The sequence below is a fragment of the Acomys minous genome (assembly GCF_964271855.1).
Source record: "Acomys minous genome assembly, chromosome: 5".
NCBI lineage: Eukaryota > Metazoa > Chordata > Mammalia > Rodentia > Muridae > Acomys > Acomys minous.
Genome location: NC_140494.1, coordinates 18848134 through 18868690, shown reverse-complemented (window position 1 = coordinate 18868690; position 20557 = coordinate 18848134). Strand labels below are relative to the sequence as shown.

Genomic DNA, 20557 nt, shown 5'->3' with positions numbered 1-20557 from the left:
TATGTCTCCTAGAAAAGACTTACTTATAGTTTACAAAAGGACAGTGTAATTGAATAACAAAGCCTAGACACAAAATATAATTTCTTAGTGTCATTTTGATTTGCATTTCTCTGATGCCTAACGAGGATGAGCATTCCTTTAAGTGTTTCTCAGCCATTTGACATTCCTCTGTTGAGAATTCTCTGTTTAGTTCTAAGCCCCATTTTGCAATTGGGTTGTTTGGTTTTGTGGTGTTTAATTTCTTGAGTTCTTTATATATTTTGGATATTAAACCTTTGTCAGATGAGGGGTTGGTGAAGATCTTTTCCCAGTCAGTAGGCTGTCGCTTTGTTCTCTTGACAGTGTCTCCTGCCTTACAGAAGCTTCTCAGCCTCATAAGGTCCCATTTATTAATTATTGACGTTAAGGCCTGGGCTGTGGGTGTACTGTTCAGGAAGTTGTTTCCTGTGCCTATGTGTCCCAGGCTCTTCCCCACTTTTTCCACACCCATCAGAATGGCTAAGATCAAAAACTCAAATGACACCACATGTTGGCAAGGATGTGGAGAGAGAGGAACACTCCTTCACTGCTGGTGGGAATGCAAACTAGTACAACCACTTTGGAAAGCTATCTGGCGTTTTCTCAGAAAAATGGGAATAGGGCTTCCTCAAGACCCAGCTATCCCACTCCTTGGAATATACCCAGAAAATGCCCTACCACACAACAGGGACATATGCTCAACCATGTTCATAGCTGCTTTATACACAATAGCCAGAACATGGAAACAGCCTAAATGTCCCTCAGTAGAAGAATGGACTAAGAAACTATGGTACATTTACACTATGGAGTATTACTCAGCTATTAAAAACGAGGAATTCCCGAAATTTGTGGACAAATGGATTGACCTAGAAATTATCATAATGAGTGAGTTCACCCAGAAGCAAAAAGAGACAAACGGTATATACTCACTTATATCAAAACACTAGTCCAAGGGATACGTCCCATGAAAAACCTTACTTACCAAGAAAGTGGGTCAGAGGAGAGGACATCCTATTGAGTCTTTAGGCGAGAGTAGCATGGAAGAATGGGGAAATAATAGGACCCACAGGGTCCTGGAAATCTACAAGAAGAACTTTATGACAGGCAGATCTGGGTCCTGGGGTCCTCCTCAAACTAAGGCACCAGCCAAGGAAAAATAGGCAGTAAACTTCGAACCCCTACCAAGACCTAGCCGACGAACACGATATTCTCCACTGTTGAGTGGAGAGTGAGATCTGATTCTCACGTGAACTCTGGTGCCCCTTTTTTGACCATGTCCCCTGGATGGGGAGGCCTGGTGGCACTCAGAAGAGGGATAGCAAGTTACCAAGAAGAGACTCGATATCCTAAGAGCATATATAGGGGGAGGAAGTCTCCCTCAATCACAGACATAGGGGAGGGGAGAAGGGGGGAAGTGGGAGGGAGGGAGGAATGGGAGGAAACAGGGGAAGGGCTAACAATCAAGATGTAATATGAATAAATTAATTAAAAAAATAGAATGATAAAAAAAAAAAAAGAAACAGACTGACGTCACAGTTAGGCTCCCGAGTTCCTTCTGTGTCCCTGGTCATGGTCAGTCTTGGGGGTGTGGCATTCTAATAAACCATCAATATCTCACTGAAAAAAAAAACAAAAAAAAAAAAACAAAAAAAAATATAATTTCTTGAAATATTTTGTGAACTGTGTTCACTAAACACTTTTATTCTGTGCTTTTAGTTTTGCATTTTATTCTTCATGTGGATTTCTTTGGTAAGGGAACTTCACATAACTAACAATTCAGAAGCTAAGTTTCCCATGACTACCTGAAATCATAAGGACAGGGTACTCTTCTGCACTTGTCTTTAAATAGCATTCTGCCTTAAAGTAAAACATCAAATGACTGTATTGAATGGAATATTATTTCTGTCAGCCAAATTACATTAGAGCTCTGACGCAAACAGCAATAAGTAATCTGGCAAGGTTTATCTGGAATCACCTTCCTTTGCCTATATTACCAATAAAAACAAATATTACAAGGATATGACCTGTCATGTTTTGTTTTCGGTTGTTTTTGTTTCATTACACAGAGAGAAAGAAGAAAATAGCAGAAAGCAGAAGAGTCCGCATGTCTAAAGCAGAGAAACAGTTTCACTGATATGAGACTAAAGCCTTTAATTCCCAGAGGCTGTCTCTCACCTTTTCTTTTATTTTACTCCTTTACCAATAATCATATTTCTAGATACCTAGCTGATATCTAAAGTCCCTCACACTTCACTCCTTGATTGTATTGTACGGATCTATCCCTAAATGACTTTTCTTAGTGTAAAAACCTATGATCACTATTATGTTTTATGGAATTCAATATATATAATGTAGAAATAAAATATAGGACCAAGCAAATAAATAAATAGCATGCTATCAGCCTTTGAACTCCACTGTGATTAGGTAATTACCTCTAGCTATAAGCAAATATTTCTCAGCATTTTCTCTCATTTCTATCTGAAAGAGACTACACATAGCAAAACGTGGCAAGTGCTGAGTGCAGAGTCTGGGACTGATGTGCTCTTATCCAAATACTCCTCCTCCTCCGGTAGGCTAGTTACTATTGCTATCACTATATGGATGAGGAAATGACACTGGCAGTACTAAAATATTTTCCTTGGGATTTCAATGTATTCTGTGTCCTTAGTATTTAACATAATAAGCTTTTTAAAATTGAGAATATTTTTATACAATGTAATATGATCATGATTTCTCCTCCCAGATCTTTTCTACTCTAGCTAGACAACTCAATGACTTCTCTCTCTCTCTCTCTCTCTCTCTCTCTCTCTCTCTCTCTCTCTCTCTCTCCCTCTCTCTCTCGACAGCAAACAAGCAACAAAATCAGAATTATAAAAAATACCACAGAGAAGTTACAAGAAACATACACCCACAGAGAAAACAAAAATAAAAAACAAAAATGCGCCCCCCTCAAACAAAAAAAGCATAGAAACACCAAATAGGAGGCCATGATAGACAAGAAAAAGGCAGCAAGAAAAAAAAAATCCCCAAATAAAGCATCATGGGACAAAAAGTCTACACATACTATTGAATTCATTTTGTCTTAGCTGGTCATTGGCCACACCCTTAAGTGTAGTTAACATACCTAGTGAGACTCCACTAGAGAAAATGAATTTTTCCTTTGCAAGCAGATGGAGAAATCACAGAGGGTGAGTTTAGAATAAGGAACTAGGAGAAATACTGTATACAGTTATAGAGAGAAAGTGGGAGACTGAAGCAGGAGGGTAAAGCAGGAGGGTGAAGGATGATGGGGTGTAAGGAAGGGTATACAGAGTGACACCTCATCACAAGAGCCATTTGAGGGCTCATATGAAAAAACATGAGCTCTTTTTTTTGTTTTGTTTTCCTTTTTTATGAATTTATTCGTATTACATCTTGATTGTTAGCCCTTCCCCAGTTTCCTCCCATTCTTCCCTCCCTCCCACTTCCCCCCTTCTCCCCTCCCCTATGTCTGTGATTGAGGGAGACTTCCTCCCCCTATATATGCTCTTAGGATATCGAGTCTCTTCTTGGTAACTTGCTATCCCTCTTCTGAGTGCCATCAGGCCTCCCCATCCAGGGGACGTGGTCAGAAAAGGGGCACCAGAGTTCATGTGAGAGTCAGATCTCACTCTCCACTCAGTGGTGGAGAATATCATGTTCGTCGGCTAGGTCTTCGAAGGGGTTTGAAGTTTACTGCCTATTTCTCCTTGGCTGGTGCCTTAGCTTGAGGAGGACTCCAGGACCCAGATCTGTCTGTCATAAAGTTCTTCTTGTAGGTTTCCAGGACCCTGTGGGTCCTACTATTTCCCCATTCTTCCATGCTACTCTCTCCTAAAGTCCCAATAGGATGTCCTCTCCTCTGACCCACTTTCTTGGTAAGTAAAGTTTTTCATGGTACGTATCTCTTGGACTAGTGTTTTGATATAAGTGAGTATATACCGTTTGTCTCTTTTTGCTTCTGGGTGAACTCACTCATTATGATAATTTCCAGATCAATCCATTTGTCCACAGATTTCGGGAATTCCTTGTTTTTAATAGCTGAGTAGTATTCCATAGTGTAAATGTACCACAGTTTCTTAATCCATTCTTCTACTGAGGGACACTTAGGCTGTTTCCATGTTCTGGCTATTATGTATAAAGCAGCTATGAACATGGTTGAGCATATGTCCCTGTTGTGTGGTAGGGCATTTTCTGGGTATATTCCCAGGAGTGGGATAGCTGGGTCTTGAGGAAGCTCTATTCCCATTTTTCTGAGAAAGTGCTAGATAGCTTTCCAAAGTGGTTGTACTAGTTTGCATTCCCACCAGCAATGAAGGAGTGTTCCTCTCTTTCCACATCCTCGCCAACATGTGGTGTCATTGGAGTTTTTGATCTTAGCCATTCTGATGGGTGAAAGATGAAATCTCAGTGTCGTTTTGATTTGCATTTCTCTGATGACTAACGAGTATGAGCATTTCTTTAAGTGTTTCTCGGCCATTTGAGATTCCTCTGTTGAGAATTCTCTGTTAAGTTCCAAGCCCCATTTCGCAATTGGGTTGTTTGGTTTTGTGATGTTTAATTTCTTGAGTTCTTTATATATTTTGGATATTAAACCTTTGTCAGATGAAGAGTTGGTAAAGATCTTTTCCCAGTCTGTAGGCTGTCGCTTTGTTCTACTGACAGAAAACATGAGCTCCTAACAACAGAATTGTACTGATGTAATTTTTTAGTCCTAAACCCGTGTGTGTCTGTGTGTGTGTGTGTCTGTGTGTGTGTGTGTGTGTGTGTGTGTGTGTGTGTGTGTCTGTGTGTGTGTGTGTCTGTGTGTGTGTGTGTGTCTGTGTGTGTGTCTGTGTGTGTGTGTCTGTGTGTGTGTGTGTTCATAACAATCAATTAAATGTCTAATGTTCTTGACTTGGCCATCTTTCTTAACATTTAAGATAGAAATAAATTATAACTGTACTACTTAAAAACATCTCAACAAAACTGTTAAAATGGTAAGAAGTACAGAAAAATTACCTAGAGTTAGACAAGAAAATAAGAGAAGGTTAACAGAAGTTAGTGTAACCACACATGGAATCCTTCTAGACATGGAAAGCAAGAGCATCATGTCATGTTTTAGCAACATTAGACACAAACACCGTTAGTGATGATATGGCTATGGGGAGATTCTAGAGAACCTGACTTAGCCTGTCAAACACTGTTGTTTCTAAACAGAATTTCTTCCTGGAATACTGAGTAAGTGAAAACATCTCACCACAGTTGAATTCATCTTCATTAAAGGGGCAGTCGGCCACTCCATCACAGAGCAGGAGAGAAGGGATGCACTGGCCTTCAGAACACTGGAATTCTGTATTACTGCAGAGTTTCGGAGGGGGACTGAGCGAGCAATCCATCTCATCAGATCCATCTACACAGTCTTCTTGCCCATCACACTTCTCTGAGGCAAGGACACACTGCAGGGTGTACATACAAGCAAACTGGTCTTCTTCACAACGTGATGGCTGTGGTAAGGCCGGTCCTGAAAAAGAGATCAAGGTAAGTTGTGTTGATGCTGCGATGATTTGCCTGTGTCCAGTACCCATCATCCCAGGGCATATTTATTGTTATGTAATTATAAGACCATTCAAGTTTTAAATAAATTAATTTTAAATCATGGACTATGAAATTTATAAAATATATAAATGTGATAAACAAATATGCCTTATCTAATCTCAAAAGCTGTATTCTTTACAAGGATCATTTCTCGGGGTTGATGGGATGGCTCAGCAGAAATGGGTACTTGCTGTCAAGCCTGATGACTCGAGTTTGATTATCAGAACCACAGACTAGAAAGGAAGGAACAATTCTGCCAAGTTGTGCTATGATTTCCATATGTTCACTGAGGCACGCCCATACATGTACATATGCACAGATACCCAAAGTATAAATAGATGTGATGAAAATTAAAGAGTGTTGGTAATACATTCCAACAATGGCTATATTAATGGACATGGAACATGGAAGGGGGAGATTTTCAGGAGTCCCACTCCTAGGCGTAGAACTTAAGAGCTCACCACAGCATTGTCACAAGTCACCCATCAAACCCGAACTCAACTGGACCCCAATTAGCTCTTCTAATAATCAATTCTCTTTCCTCTGCTTATCTGTGGGAAGAATTTCCTGGAAGACTTCTCCAGTGAGCTTTCTCAGCAGGAATATGCCTCCAGAGTTGGCTTCCCAGGGACCCTGATCGAAAACATAGCCAACTACTAGCACATTTCTTGTTTAAAGTTAAACCTCTTCTGAATTCTTTCTCAACTTTTCCACTGCAATATTTTGATCCAAGAAGAACATGAAATTTCATTTCTCATGGGAGTACAGGTAGGCTTTGAGCTAGAGGCACTTCTCTGTTAGCTCAATATTTCTTTTTAAGTCTCTAGTTTTATCCTAATGTAAATTCTGCATTTTAGTACAACATATCTTCACAACACACACACACACACACACACACACACACACACACACACACACACCCCTTTTATCACTGTTCAAATAAAACTAAAATTTCTCTAAGAAACACATTGCTTGATTTTAGACCTAAATGTAATTTTCCATGTGCATATTTTAAGAAACTTTGACAATTAGGACAAATTTTCTAAAATTTAAATTTTAACAAATTGATTATGGGATGTGATTTATAGAGTCATACAATTAAGTTAAATTTTCCCATTTCCCTGTCATATCACTAAATGTTCCCTTTTTACCCATTGAAAAGCCTAAGTAGTAACTTAAATTCCTACTTCAATTGAAAGAAGACCATTTCATGAAGTTGGACAGTGCATGGTTTCAGCTACATGACATTTGGGAAAAGTAGGACTGTAGAAACAGTGAGGTCCAGGTGTGCTGGGGCTGGTAGAATAAGAAGGGAAGGAGATGCAGAACACTGGGCATTCTGCCAGCACTGAAACCACTCTGTATCATCCAGTAATGTCCATTTGCCAAAATACACCGAATCATCAACACCAAGGTCGATGCCAGGATGAACCCTAATGTAAAGTATGAACTTTGGGTAACAATGAGGTGTCAGGATAGAGTAATCTCGTTGACTGTAACAACTGAACCTCATGACTGAGGAACCCAAATTTATGCGTGGGGAGCATAGTAAATCCTTATACACTCTGCTTGGTTTTGTTGTGATGTGTCGGCTTCTCTTCTACACAAGTCATATATGTATGGTTTTGTATCTCACAAAACATTCTATAGATACTGGTGTCAGCATAAATGCCAACACTGGTGGTGAGCCTTTTGTGTGTATTTGTGTGTACAGTTATAGAGGCTATATTCAGTCTGTTACTCATGTCTAATAATTTGTTCTCGAAATCCCCACATTCTGAATGTCCACAAGTCCTTGAGGAATGGTTGAAACCCAGCCTGAGAAGCAGGTAACACTTTAGTAAATGTAGTGTGCACTGGGCTAGCTCATGGTTCCATGGCTCCCTCCGTCCAAAAATTTGCTTAGTAAGAGTAATTAAACTAACGGCATTGAGGTTTAGGGACAATGTGAGCAGAAGAGAAACAGTGTCAGATCAATTTTAACTATGATGTGTTTCCTTGAAAATGTATGACATTAGAGAGATATTTCACAAGAGAGTATGTCATTCTCTTACAGTAAAAACTTTTACTTATGTGAGGGAAACAGTGCGTTTTATGTTGAGAGTGTCCTGTTTATCCCTTGGAGTATGGATAAAATAGAGAAGTTTAAAGAGCATAAGACAGAACGAGCGATACTTACAAATGTTTGTGTGTGTGTGTGTTGGCTGGGGGAAAGAAAGAGATAGAGAACTGAGAAATACTGATTCATTTTTAAGTAATTTTATTCATTACGTGATTTATGAGTATTCTTAAGCTATGATACTCCAAATATATTATATTGCCCTGATGACAGGAAAGGAGAAGAGAATTAACCCAATGAAACCATAGCTCATCAGCTATGATGTTTCTTGAAAGGAGGATCACAAGATTCTAGTGATTTGAAATCAACAATTATGTCTTACTCTCATCTTTAGGTCGCAGGTGATTTATTCTTTGTAGGTTAGAGCTGATTCATGGATTAAGCAAACTAACATATACTCTTTGCCTGTGTCCCTAGCACTGTCTTTGGCACTGGAAAGCAATGATGGAAATTCAAATGTTACCTTGAAACTGTATATATAAGGGGCCAATCCCTTATCTCTGTTGCAAAGTACAGGGAGCACGTAAATATCAGCTGTCTTGTGCTTCAACAACAAATGGGTTCAGAAATGTGGCTGCAGACTTTGTTTCCTTACTGTGTACACTTGCATTCAGAACAGGCATTCTGAAGCCAAATAAAGTCTCTTAAAACATATAGTGTCATCAGGGAACTGCAATTGCTCTCCTACATTAGTACCTGAACAGCATCTTTGCTCAATCAGAGCTTTGATTTTACATAGAATTTGGAAATTCCAAGTTGGAGAGGGAAAATGTTTTTCTTTTCTTTGAGAAAAATAGTGGCATCTCTTTATCCACATAGAGTTGAGGGCATGAATTCAATATGTATTTCTCTACTAAAGAATAAAAATTCAATGCCTTCAATATTAACTATGCATTACCTAATTGACTATTTTGATAGACTAACTATACCATAATAATATAAATAGAAAAAATATATATATATACATATGTACATATATACCTATATATGAAAGCTCTTTAACATATTATCCTCACCTTATATTTAAATAAAAGTAGTCTTTCTCAACTAATATGATAATTTGTTCTATATAGATACTTGGGACTCTACAAACTGTCTCAGAACAACTTGGAATATTCCATTAACAGCTGCAATAAAAAAGTCATATGTTTGTTTTTTAGTTGTGAGTTTTTATGTGTATGTGTGTTTCTACCTGATACGAGCTTTGTTTTCTAAAAGGTCTTAAAGGGAAGAAAGAAAACTATCTTTTAGAAATAAAAAAGAATGTATCTGGGGAAAGAAGTTTAAGAATTCATTGTCACCCACTTCAACTTTCCTAGAAATCAACATACACACACCCTCTGATCACCACATTCCACTTCATCTTGTGTTCTGCGGAATATTCCAGCCCCAGCATTGTGACTGTCTCTTTGTTCTCTTTATAATGCTAAGTTTCATTGCTCACTTATTCCTAGATGATAATAGAAACATAGTCTTTACAGCAAAATTATTTTATGAAAACACTTAGTGGGGCCTTTTGATGAGATTCATAGGCATTCATTATAATCCCAGGGATAACCTGACGAGATTTATCTATATGATGACCATGTTTAGTGAAAGCAACATTATCTTGAAAGGAAAATACACACATGAAACTTTAGCTCCATATATCAAAAATTAACCTATTTGTATATCCTACCATCTTGGTGACTTAATTGGTATGTATGCTTTTTGTAAGCTATAGGAAGTAAGTTATAAATTGGTTATTATCTTGTAAATATTATACCAAAAACAGTGAAAACATTGTATAAACTTATGCTGGGATATTATAATTTGAATCTTAATTCATAAAAACTCTTGACTTGAGACAACTTTGGAGTTTTGAATGTATGCTAACATTTCCTGAAGATTCCTTCATAATGTATATAAACAATAACTTAATTTTTAGAGTATTCATTTTTATAAGGAACCAAAAGAAAGTAGTTTTGTTACTGCTACTTTATTTTATAAATCTAATAGCTTACGTATTCCTGGAAAGGCAGAACTTGCCTTTTTTTTTTTTTTTTTGACTATAGAAAATAGGAGATTACTGAAATATGCGGAGCTATTCTGGTCTGAGTACAGCATGTTGAGCAATGGTTGTCTGTCTGGTCTTTAGCATGTACCTTAGTGAGAAGTAAAAACAAGTGGAGAAAATAGACAAAGGAAGGAAACTGTGGAGTTTCCATAGGTTAGAACCAACATGGAAGCTGAAGAGGATCTGAAAACATGTGCCAAATAACATGAAAAATATTTTTCCATTGATTACCTACAGTCAGACAAGGTTAAAGCCTACATAAAGACTACAGAAAGCTTACAGAGTGCATATGTATATAAACATACTGGCATGCGCTGATATACGTGTGTGGGCATATGCAAGAGTAAGTGCACATTCATGGATGTGCATATCCCTACAGGGAACTAGGAATAGTTTATAGTGGAGAATGTGGCATGGGTGATGAGCAAGGGACTTCAGGTGGTGGTGGAGGATTAGGAGACCTATTGTCAGAATCCTACTTTTCTCCTGACACATGCAGAGGTGGAAGGCTAGAAAGAAATTCAAGTGCTAAAGAAACAGAGCACATTAAAAACATCCCCCAAACTACTTTTGTTTAGCATCTTTATCACAACCAACAGAAAGGATTTCCTTCTGTGATGGTGATATATACAACAAATATTCTGACTTCAGAAGCCCAAACTAATCTGAGGGTGAAAAATACATAAAAGTCTGCAAGGGTAGGTTGGAAGGCGGATCATTTCTTTCTTGTCATGATGTGGAGAACCCAGGGAGAGTCCAGTGGATTACAGGTTCTTTATCACTTTATCATTTCCATATAACGCTACAGTTCCTAGCCTGGTGATGTCTGTGTCATTACGGCTTTGGCTGTATGCAAGGATGGACAACATTAAACTCAAAGATGTTGTACATCTTTCACTGACACACTATGAGCTCTTTTCAACACCAATCAATTATGAGATCTTTCTCTTGTTATACCAACACTGAGAATGCTGGGTAAATCCCACCTCTCTAACATATCCCACAGACAAAACTAGAAGGAATGTAAGAGTTTGAGGTAATACATGTTGGATGCTGGTAGAAGTAGTGTAAGTGTTCATATGCACTTGGAAAGCCTGTTTTCCATCTGGTTTAGGAAGGCCAAATGAGGCAAATGCATTCAATAGGGTACTTCAGGTGTAATGTCTGAACTGCTAATATGAGTTCATAAAAGAAATTAATTAATTAATTAATTAACTAAAAATTGTCACACAGTTCATGGAAGATTCAAAAATAAGCAAAATAAACAAAGCCAGTAACGGTGGTTTCACAACTACCAGTGAACAGAGCATTAGCCAGATATAGATATTTAACTTAAGAGTTACATGAATAATTAAAGAGATACATAAATAGACAAGCAAATAAATAAATAAATAAATATCTCAAAATAGGTTTTGGATAATTTATTATAATTGTAAAACTAAAAATTTCACATCTGTCATGCTAACTTTTAATTTTCCAAGAGAAACAAAGCGATTTAGTTTTAATCTGCATATAACTGTCTTGTTCTATTAATTTACGGACATCTTTGATATCGCTGGTCAAATGAGGTGGCTCAGCATAGAGACGTAAGCTACGGAACATGCAAGCAGACTCTTCCAAAACAACCAAAATCAACGTCGTACTATTTACAGCATACACAGAAATAACACAGGTCTAGTCTGCTAAGTCTCTTGTCCTGGCATAGAAGACTGGGCTGTGGCTTCTCAATTCTTTGGACATCTTTATACTTAAATTTAGTCAATTCTCTAATCTCATATTTTCTGTTTTGAGGAAGTTTATAGTAATGAAAATTATAGACTCACACAGTCATTCTTTGTTGAGTTTAGAAAGTTTCCTTTCCCCATTTTCAACTATTTCTAAGAAACCCATCTTTTCTGAGGAAAATGGTCTTACCTGGCAAAACAGCTGGCCGCTCTGATTTTTAAAAAGTTATAAATTGACCATTTTGTTAAAATCATTTGCTTTTCTTTTCGAAGAAACAGTTCTCCACAAAACAATCAATTTTCAGTGATGTGGCATCATGTTCTTATATGCGTACTTAATCAACAAACCTTTGTTTTGTAAGTTCTGAATATAAGCCAGGCCTAATATACATGTTCCAGAGAATTAGAAAAATCATAATAAAAATATACAATATCCACACGAGAGTATACTTCATGCTGGCTCTGAAGGCCACTTAAGTCTCTTTGACAAAGCTGGCCTGGCAAGCTTCAGGATGCTGAGTGTGTCCAAATGTACATAGAAGTAAGCAAAGTCAGAGGGGGGCATGGTGGTGCACACCTTTAATCCCAGCACTTGGGAAGCAGAGGCAGGTGGATCACTGTGAGTTCAAGGTGAGGCTGGTTTACAAAGAGAGTCGAGGACAGCCAAGGCTACACAGAGAAACCCTGTCTCGGAAGATCAAAATACAAAACAAAACAAAACAAAACAAAACAAAACAAAACAAGGCTAAGGTAACTTTCTAAACTGACAAGGTTTATAGAAATTTATATTATTACCATATGATAAATTCCTAAATTGCTATTCTATTCTCTGAGATATATATTAGTAGAGGCAATACATATGTTTATGCATTCATCATACATGTATATATGTATGTATGTATGTATGTATGTATGTGTATGTACATCCTTTAGGTATATATGTTTAGGTGGCCAATACCATTGGTCATTTCAAAACATTCATCTTTAAGGGGAAGGCAGAGAGAATTCTGTGTGATTTGTGTTTTATGTTCAGTGTGAGATCTTTGTTACCCTCTGGTGATACAGTACAATTTACACTGCAGGGTGGCATTTCCATGGTAGGCATCTGGGTTTCTTCCCCTTTTTGGATTGAATTCCTTCCTCCTAATGCTCAGCAGGAAAGAAAAGCAAGTAATCTTTCCCATGGCAGGTGGCTTCCACAAAGGAAGTTGAGCAAAGGATGGAGGTTTGGCCCCTTGAACCTGCATGACCCTCACTTCTAAAGAAAGTTTCTGGTTCTTGTTTTATTATCTTCAGATCTAAAGAATCCATTTGAAAAGTAAAGCAGAAAAGTAAAGCTGCCTCCTAAAAGACAGCAAGAAAATATGACCTTCCCTCCCATAATAGCTTTAAAGCATAATAATCTCCCATAATCCAATAAGTGAATCAGGAACAACCAATAATCTTTTTTCTTTGAGCATTTTGCACATTCATCATCATTCAGTTTAAAGTGAGCCCAATGTATGAGTCACTTGCTGATGCTAACCTATGAAATTGAATCTTCCCTCAGAGGAAGGATACAGGCTACCAAGAAGAGTCTTGATACCCTATGAGTATATACAGTCATAGGGACGGGGAGTAAGGGGAAATTGGGAGGGAGGGAGGGATGAATGAAAAGATACAAGGGATGGGATAACAATTGAGGTGTAATAAATTAATAAAATATATTAAAATAAATAAAAAAGAAATTGAATCTTGCATTCAAACTGCTTTAAGTAATTTTATCTACAATTGCTATCATATACATGTTCTCTCTACTGACTTGAAATTTTTATATGGTTCCCAGTCAATCTTAAAGTCAAAGTTCGCTTGTTATTGCTATACAATAACAACAAACAATTGGGTTATTGAAAATGGGGATATTTTAATAGAGCAAAACTAACGTGTCAAACTACAAACTCTGAGTGTCTTCAATTGCATAGTAACACACAAGGGAATTGCAAGCTTAAAACTAGCTATTCTACAATGGAGTGCTGCTTCCTGTGGAGAAGATTAAGGATACTTCTTGAAGAAGCCAGCTTTGGCTTTGCCCTTGAAATCAAGGACTGATTTTCACAAGAGGAGATAAAGGGCAGGGAGTTCTTAGCCAGGCATTTCAACAGGACTAAAGTTATGGAGCACAGGGAGCAGCACTAGAAAAAAAAGAGAACTACCTTGAAGAAATTATTTTTATAGACAGGGAGAGGGAGAGAGAGAGAGAGAGAGAGAGAGAGAGAGAGAGAGAGAGAGAGAGAGAGAGAGAGAGAGAGAGATAGAGAGATATTCCTGTTAAAGGGTAGGAAACTAATTTAGTGGTTGGCTGGGAATCTTTCAGTAATTTTCTTCTACTGTATATCATATTGGTTTATATACTTGACTGCTTTTACTGTTATTCTCTCTCCCCATTTGCAATTAGAATATAGTGGATTTATTGTTATCAATACACATTACCATTTGGTGGAAATGTTATATCATTTTCAAGAGTGATTATGAAAATGAGAAGACAAGATGTCTGTAGCCCAAAGTAGGGTGGGTAGAAATGGGTATGCTAGTTTACCTGACAGAACACTGATATGAAACTACTGATTTAAGACTGACCAAACATATGTTTCCAACTGGCACTTTCAATTTTGAGATGATAGAGAGATGATTAAAGAATCTTTGTAGTGATGTCAAAGGAATAGAAAGCCCTCTTCTAGATACCAAACTCAACAAAAGTGATGTTAGCCAGATTGTCTTCTGATACTGGAAACCTCATATAATAATTCCATTTTTCCGACTTGGGTTTTGTTACTGTTGTACTGTTGTACAAAACATTATTCTAGTAATTGTGGTAATAAAATTCCTTTCTGGAATTTATAATATAATTAGTGCTAGGAAACGTGTGTGTGTGTGTGTGTGTGTGTGTGTGTGTGTGTGTGTGTGTGTGTGTGTGTTTATATAAATACTCCAAAATCATGATAACCCAATGAAATAGAACCATGAGGCTTTAAATAAAAACCTAAAGAACTTGTTCAATATATAAGGAAATGGAGAGTACAACACACAGTAACAGGTTTTAAAGCAGGTACTTATATACACATAGAAAGGCAATGCAGAGTGGATGGCGTTTCTCCCTAGATATTTCTGGACAGATGTTTGAGTAATTAGTCAATGGAACAAAAGTAAGTACCCTTACTCTGGAGTAAGGTTTCAGAGGCAATACTTTCAATCTATAAAGGTAGGCAGTGTGTTCATTCTTTTCCTGAATCACAAGATGAATTTCAGTCTATAGTTCATCTGGGAGGGAGATTGCATCACCAACTCTAATCCATTTCTCTGCCTATTCCATCTGTTTAGCCTGTTTGTCTTGGTTTACCAGATAACTGTTGCCACTGCCTCTCACTTCACTTTCAGTGATAGCATAATTAGCAGCTCTAATCATTTACACAAAAGAAATAGGCAAAGCTTATACATCAGGACTTTGTTTTGTGATGGTCAGTATACAATATGGACACCATTTTAACTGACTATTTCAGGACAAATCCACTGATGTCTCAAAAAGTTACTTTTCACACTGGATGTTGCTTCTGGATCCAGGAAAATATTTCTAGAAGTGTAGATGTGTGTGTGTGTGTGTGTGTGTGTGTGTGTGTGTGTGTGTGTGTGTGTGTGTGTGCGTGTGTATGTGTGTTATATTTCTACCTTTTGAATTCAATTTTATACATATTGTTCTGATGTTTAGTCACAATCCTTGAGAGCTAGTATTATATTTACACTTGTCATCCCAACTCAAATGCAGGGCAGAAAGTGGTAGGTTCTGTATAATATTGATTGAACAATGATAAACTAACATTACAAGTACTCAGGGTGGTGAGAAGTTTCCTCCATCAATTAATTGGAATGCCATTTCTGCTTCTGCCCAACTTCTCTGAACCCCACACTCTTTAAATCCTACTCTGTTATGCCCCTTCTGACGCCATTCTTTGCGTGCTTCTTCGATGACTCTATCCTTTTCTATATGCACATAGAACGGCAGAGTTGCACATGACTTACAGACAAGTTATTTAATTTACCTTATTCTAAAGCACTCTCTAAGGATGGTTAATGACTTCCCTCAAATTTTACAACTACTGAGAGCCATTATCGTAACTGAGATTCAGGACACAAAAGTTTTAGCGGAGTCATCACTTTCTATCACTCCGTAGACCCATACAGAGAACTGAAAAATTTACAGGTTCTTTCCTCTTTCTTACCTCATAAGGTAGTGAGAACAGAACCAAAGGAGGTGGTCCTGGAGGGATGGAGGGAGGTCACGTCTAAGTTCGGGTGCTGCTGGCAGTTTTCATTTTCCCTCACGCTCAGCATTGTTTATTTATACGGCATATTTACTGACTTCCTACTGAATAATAATAATAATAAAACTGAATGAAGCTGACTGATCTCTGCCTTTAAATAATTTACATTTGGGGATTACATTTGAGCTAGAATTATTCCTTGGGCTTGCTGTGCAGGAAATAAGAATGTGGTCTCCACCCAGGATTGGGAGGAAAGTTATTTTACAGCAGTGATAATATAAAGCCAAAACCAAGCAAACAAGCAAACACCTCCATGAGATTTCCTAGCTTCCTGTTGCCTTGAATTCTTCTAAATTCTCTTATTTTTGTTGGCACTTTGCTAGTTACTGACAAATTATGTTTAGCAAGCCAAGGTTTTAAAAAAAGGCACTCTGGGTTAAGTTTTCTTTTCTCCGGAGTCTGTCTTAGATATTGGAAGGTCTATTTTCTTTCCAGGTAACTAAAAGCAGGTAGATGGAGAAGGAAATTTCTATGTTAATCACCCAGCAGAGCTTTCTTAGCTTTTGGAAGCCATCTGCAAAGCTTAATGTCTACAATGCTTCTCCAGTGGAAAGGATACCAGACAACTTATTCTGGTGAGGCTATCAGTCAGTGGATGACTAGATATATAGAGTCACGTCAAAGTTATTCTCAGGCTTAAAAATACTATTTCTCATTTTCCTATTGAAATCGTTAATGCAAATGTTTAGGAAGGGTGGAGTCTAAATCTTGCATGCAATCCTTTCATGGATGAGAAAAATCACGACAAAAAGGGCAGTAAATTGATGCACTGAGTATTTGAATCCACTGGTTGATTTTAACATGTTGCACTGGGTTCTTAAGGGGAGTGCACCAAAGTGGCAGAGTTTGGATGGCTAATATAATACACATTGCATATTATGATTGCACATATCTTTAATCAGAACACTTGAGAGACTGAGGGTCATGAGTTCTAGGCCTGCTAGGGCTCCATGATAAAATCCTGTCAAAAACAAAATCAGCAGGAATCCACAGATACTTATTCTTCAATAGTTACAGAGGACAGACATTTCAGTTCAAGGCCTTCTTAGGGGTAGGTTTCCTATGAAGGCTCCATGGAAGAAGCTGGTCTATTCCTCTCTCTTACTTGTTGTGCTAAATATCCTGGTAGATTATAAATGACAGGTGAATTACTTTAAACTCTGCTTATTTCAGCATATGGAATTCTGTGTGTCCATATCTGTGTGACTTTTCCTATGAGGACATGGGTCACATTAGCTTAAGGGTCTCTCCTACTCTGGTTTGATATCATCCAAAGTCTCACTTTAAGTATGTCTGCTAACCCTCACTTCTACATAAGGTTGTATTCTAAGGTTCTTGAGGACATGGCTTTGAAGTGTTTCAGCTTATTCTGAGTTTCATGTGGCGAAAAACATCAAACAAACATCAAATAAAACTAAACTAAAAATCTAACAAAAAATGATTTGGGTATGGGGATGGTTTATTTAACTTACTTACAGGCCACAAAACATCATAAAGAGAAGTCAGAACTGGAACTCTTGTCAGGAGCCTGCAGTCAGGACCCATGGAGGAACACTACATAATGGCTGGTTCACTTGTTCATGCTCAGCTTGGTTTCTTCTACAACCTAGGACCACAGGCTGAGGGATGGTACCTCGGGAAGGTAAACTGTGCCTTGGTACATCAATTAGTAATTAGGACCATCATTTGAAGACATGATCATGGATCATAATCTATGCATTCCCTTAAATGGAACCTTCAAAGGCAGCCTACCTCTAAGGAGGCTTTAAACTCAATGTCTGGTTCTTGTAGCTATTGGAAAATAAAGATCTGTGGGCTTCCGTTGTTCTTATTTTTGACAGGGTTTTACACTGGAGTCCTAGCAGGCCTTGAACTCACAATCTTCCTGCCTCTGCCTCTTAACTGTTCTGGCTGCAAATATGTGCCACCATACTATGCAATTGAGGCTTCTTTACTTAGACCTCTGCTCTGTGTCACATTGACAATTAAGGCTAGCCAGGGCTTGTGGGAAGACATTCTGCAGCCCAGGAGAGCAGTGAGCTCCTGTGTGGAGACAGGTGCTTCCTATCTGTGCCTCACCCTGCACTGGTATGCCCTGGTGTCTGCCTACTCATTTGACTGCTGGCAAAATTGTACAGATCTGTACCATGAATAGCATGTGGAAACATATTGCTACGTACCATAAAACTTCCCCTCCAGTGTTGAGGACCTCTGTGTCCTCCCCACCTTCTGAAATGTCTCTTCATCATGGAGCAAAATGAGATCCTCCTTATTTCAAAAGAGGGAAAAGAAAAGCAGAAGCTACCTTCTTCGCTGGCAAACTCACATAAAGAAAACATACTCTGTGATAATCAGTGCAGTCCCTTGTTGACTCCGAATCTGGAAGGTTTGTTACAAGTTCTGCAGAAAATTATCTAGGGACATCTTATATCTCAGCTGATATTTGCATGGACTGTGCCGACTGAGGGAAGATGGACAGGGCAAATAGTCTAGACATCGGAAAAAATGTCCCCTCCTTTGTAGAGTTCTGAGAAATGAATCAGTACTGGAAGAAACTACGGAAATACCTTTCTCTTACTTCACATAGCAAGCACTCATTATAAAAGGTCCTGTATTATAAAGATATGTGCGTTTTATAGCTATATTCCAGTGCAAAACTTGTTCCACTCTCAGGATTTCTAGTCAATAAAATATACATTTTATAAAGAAATTTATTAGAAATATCCAGTTTTTAAATGTTATATAAAACATTCCTTCTCTACTCAGTGGAACTGGTAGTCAGTTTTCATTTCCTGCCTCTTCTGTCTCCCTTCCTCCCTTACTTCTTTCTAATTCCTCTCTCCCTCTGTCTTGTCTTCCATCTTTCTTACTTTCTTTGTTATCTCTTGATGCTAAATGCACAGGAGTGCTCTGTCCGCTGTGGTGGGAAGAGGCTTTCATTTACTTAATATCAACTGCTCCTGAGTTCTTATAGCAAATGTTTCTAAATTTAAATTTTAATGTTTAAAATTCCCTTTCTCTTTTTAAAACTCTAAAATTTTCTCTGAGTTTGGTGGCTTCTTCCTGGAAATCTAACACAGCTGTAGGAATGCTACTGAGCAAAGCCAACTCAAGATGACCTATTCGTACGTTACGTAAATAGTTCTGCCACACAGTAATAGAAGAATCACATGACTGGGAAATAAAAGGATCGATCATCCACAGGGCTTAATATGTCCAATAGGATAGGAAAGATCTAGGCCATAATCAAACTCTATATTTCTCAGTTTCAAAAATGTGGGTTATTATTATTTGAAATAAATGATGAGAAAACATGAATCAGAGTAATGAAAATAAACCCATTTATGCTATAGCTTTTTATATTAATTCGAATAAATAATTTTATTAGGTAAAGATTAAAACAATGAATTAAATCTCAGAGATAATATAAAAAATTTGTAGTAATTACAAGGCCCTGGGTGTAATCCACAGTATCCACACACAGAGACACACACACAGACACACACAAATACACACACACACAGACACAGATGCACATGACAAACACACACACTAATAAAAATAAATAAGGCAGTGGCCTTTTTGACATGTAACTTCATTTTATATAAGTTGTTTTCACAAATAGAAATAGCATTGTTCAAGTAAACATTTAGCAGTATAGAAAAATACAAAAAAAGGAAGAAGAAGAAGAAGAAGAAGAAGAAGAAGAAGAAGAAGAAGAAGAAGAAGAAGAAAAGTAAAGTAAAGAAATATTCACACTTCTTTTTCTTGGAGTCATACATTCTTTTTTGTGTTCTTTCAGACACCACAGATAGTATCTGTAGCTTATTTATATGGTTTCGTACTTTCTTTGTCATTTTCTATATTTATTAAAAACAACATAATCTAATATTTCTTGTGTCCTTCATATTCATATTCAAATATTGTGATATTTTCTTCCAAGACAGGTTTTCAATTGATAATTCACCTACTCAACATTTCAATTTTCATCATACTACTAAAGTCATGTGGAAGGATATTTACACCAGGACTAAAAGATAAACATTTCTCTACATGCTTTAAAGTATAACTCTAGTATTACAATATATATGATAGTTACGTTTATTTTAAATCTTATTTACTTTATCTGTGTTTGCCCTCAGCTCTTCAAATGAAGCTGTTTCAGGTTTAATCAGGTGATTTTAAAGACTCTCAGGCACATCACGGTGGGATTTGACAGCAGGCCCTTCAGAGTCAGTAGTTTATTACTTTCTAAATCCATCTAACAAAATAAGCAGTGAATCCCTATGCCAGCAGACTCTGGACTTGGGTATGTGAATGGGACTGGGGAGGGGCACAAGTAACTGGTCAGGTGCCAGAGATGCCCAGGGACTCACAGTGCCAGTATTAGCTTTTTATAAACATCTCAACAGTAAGTCTATAATATAATATATTTAGAAAGAATCATCCATCCTTCATTGTCAGTCAGGGTGCCCATACATTTGCAGTTGAATCCAATAAATATTTTTATTTATGGAAATATTAAATAATATTTGCTGTTATCTCTGAATAATAGCAGTTTTCAAGCCACATCTCTTGAGTTTCTTCATTAAGTTTAAGATATGAATTTTATAAGCTCCTTTGATTCTGAAGATATCAAAAACCAATGTAACATACACACATGCACACATTTATATTAATATATATGTAT

The 20557-nt window shown here is 37.5% G+C and overlaps 1 protein-coding gene across 2 annotated transcripts in view; it reads right to left on the bottom strand.

Moving 5' to 3' along the window:
- MALRD1 (MAM and LDL receptor class A domain containing 1) overlaps positions 1-20557 on the bottom strand; it is a 562786-nt gene that overhangs the window by 101967 nt on the left and 440262 nt on the right. For both annotated transcript variants that reach the window (XM_084782548.1, XM_084782549.1), the window contains exon 34: positions 5276-5539. In XM_084782548.1, coding sequence (XP_084638674.1) covers positions 5276-5539 — 264 coding nt within the window. The remainder of the gene's footprint in view (positions 1-5275; positions 5540-20557) is intronic.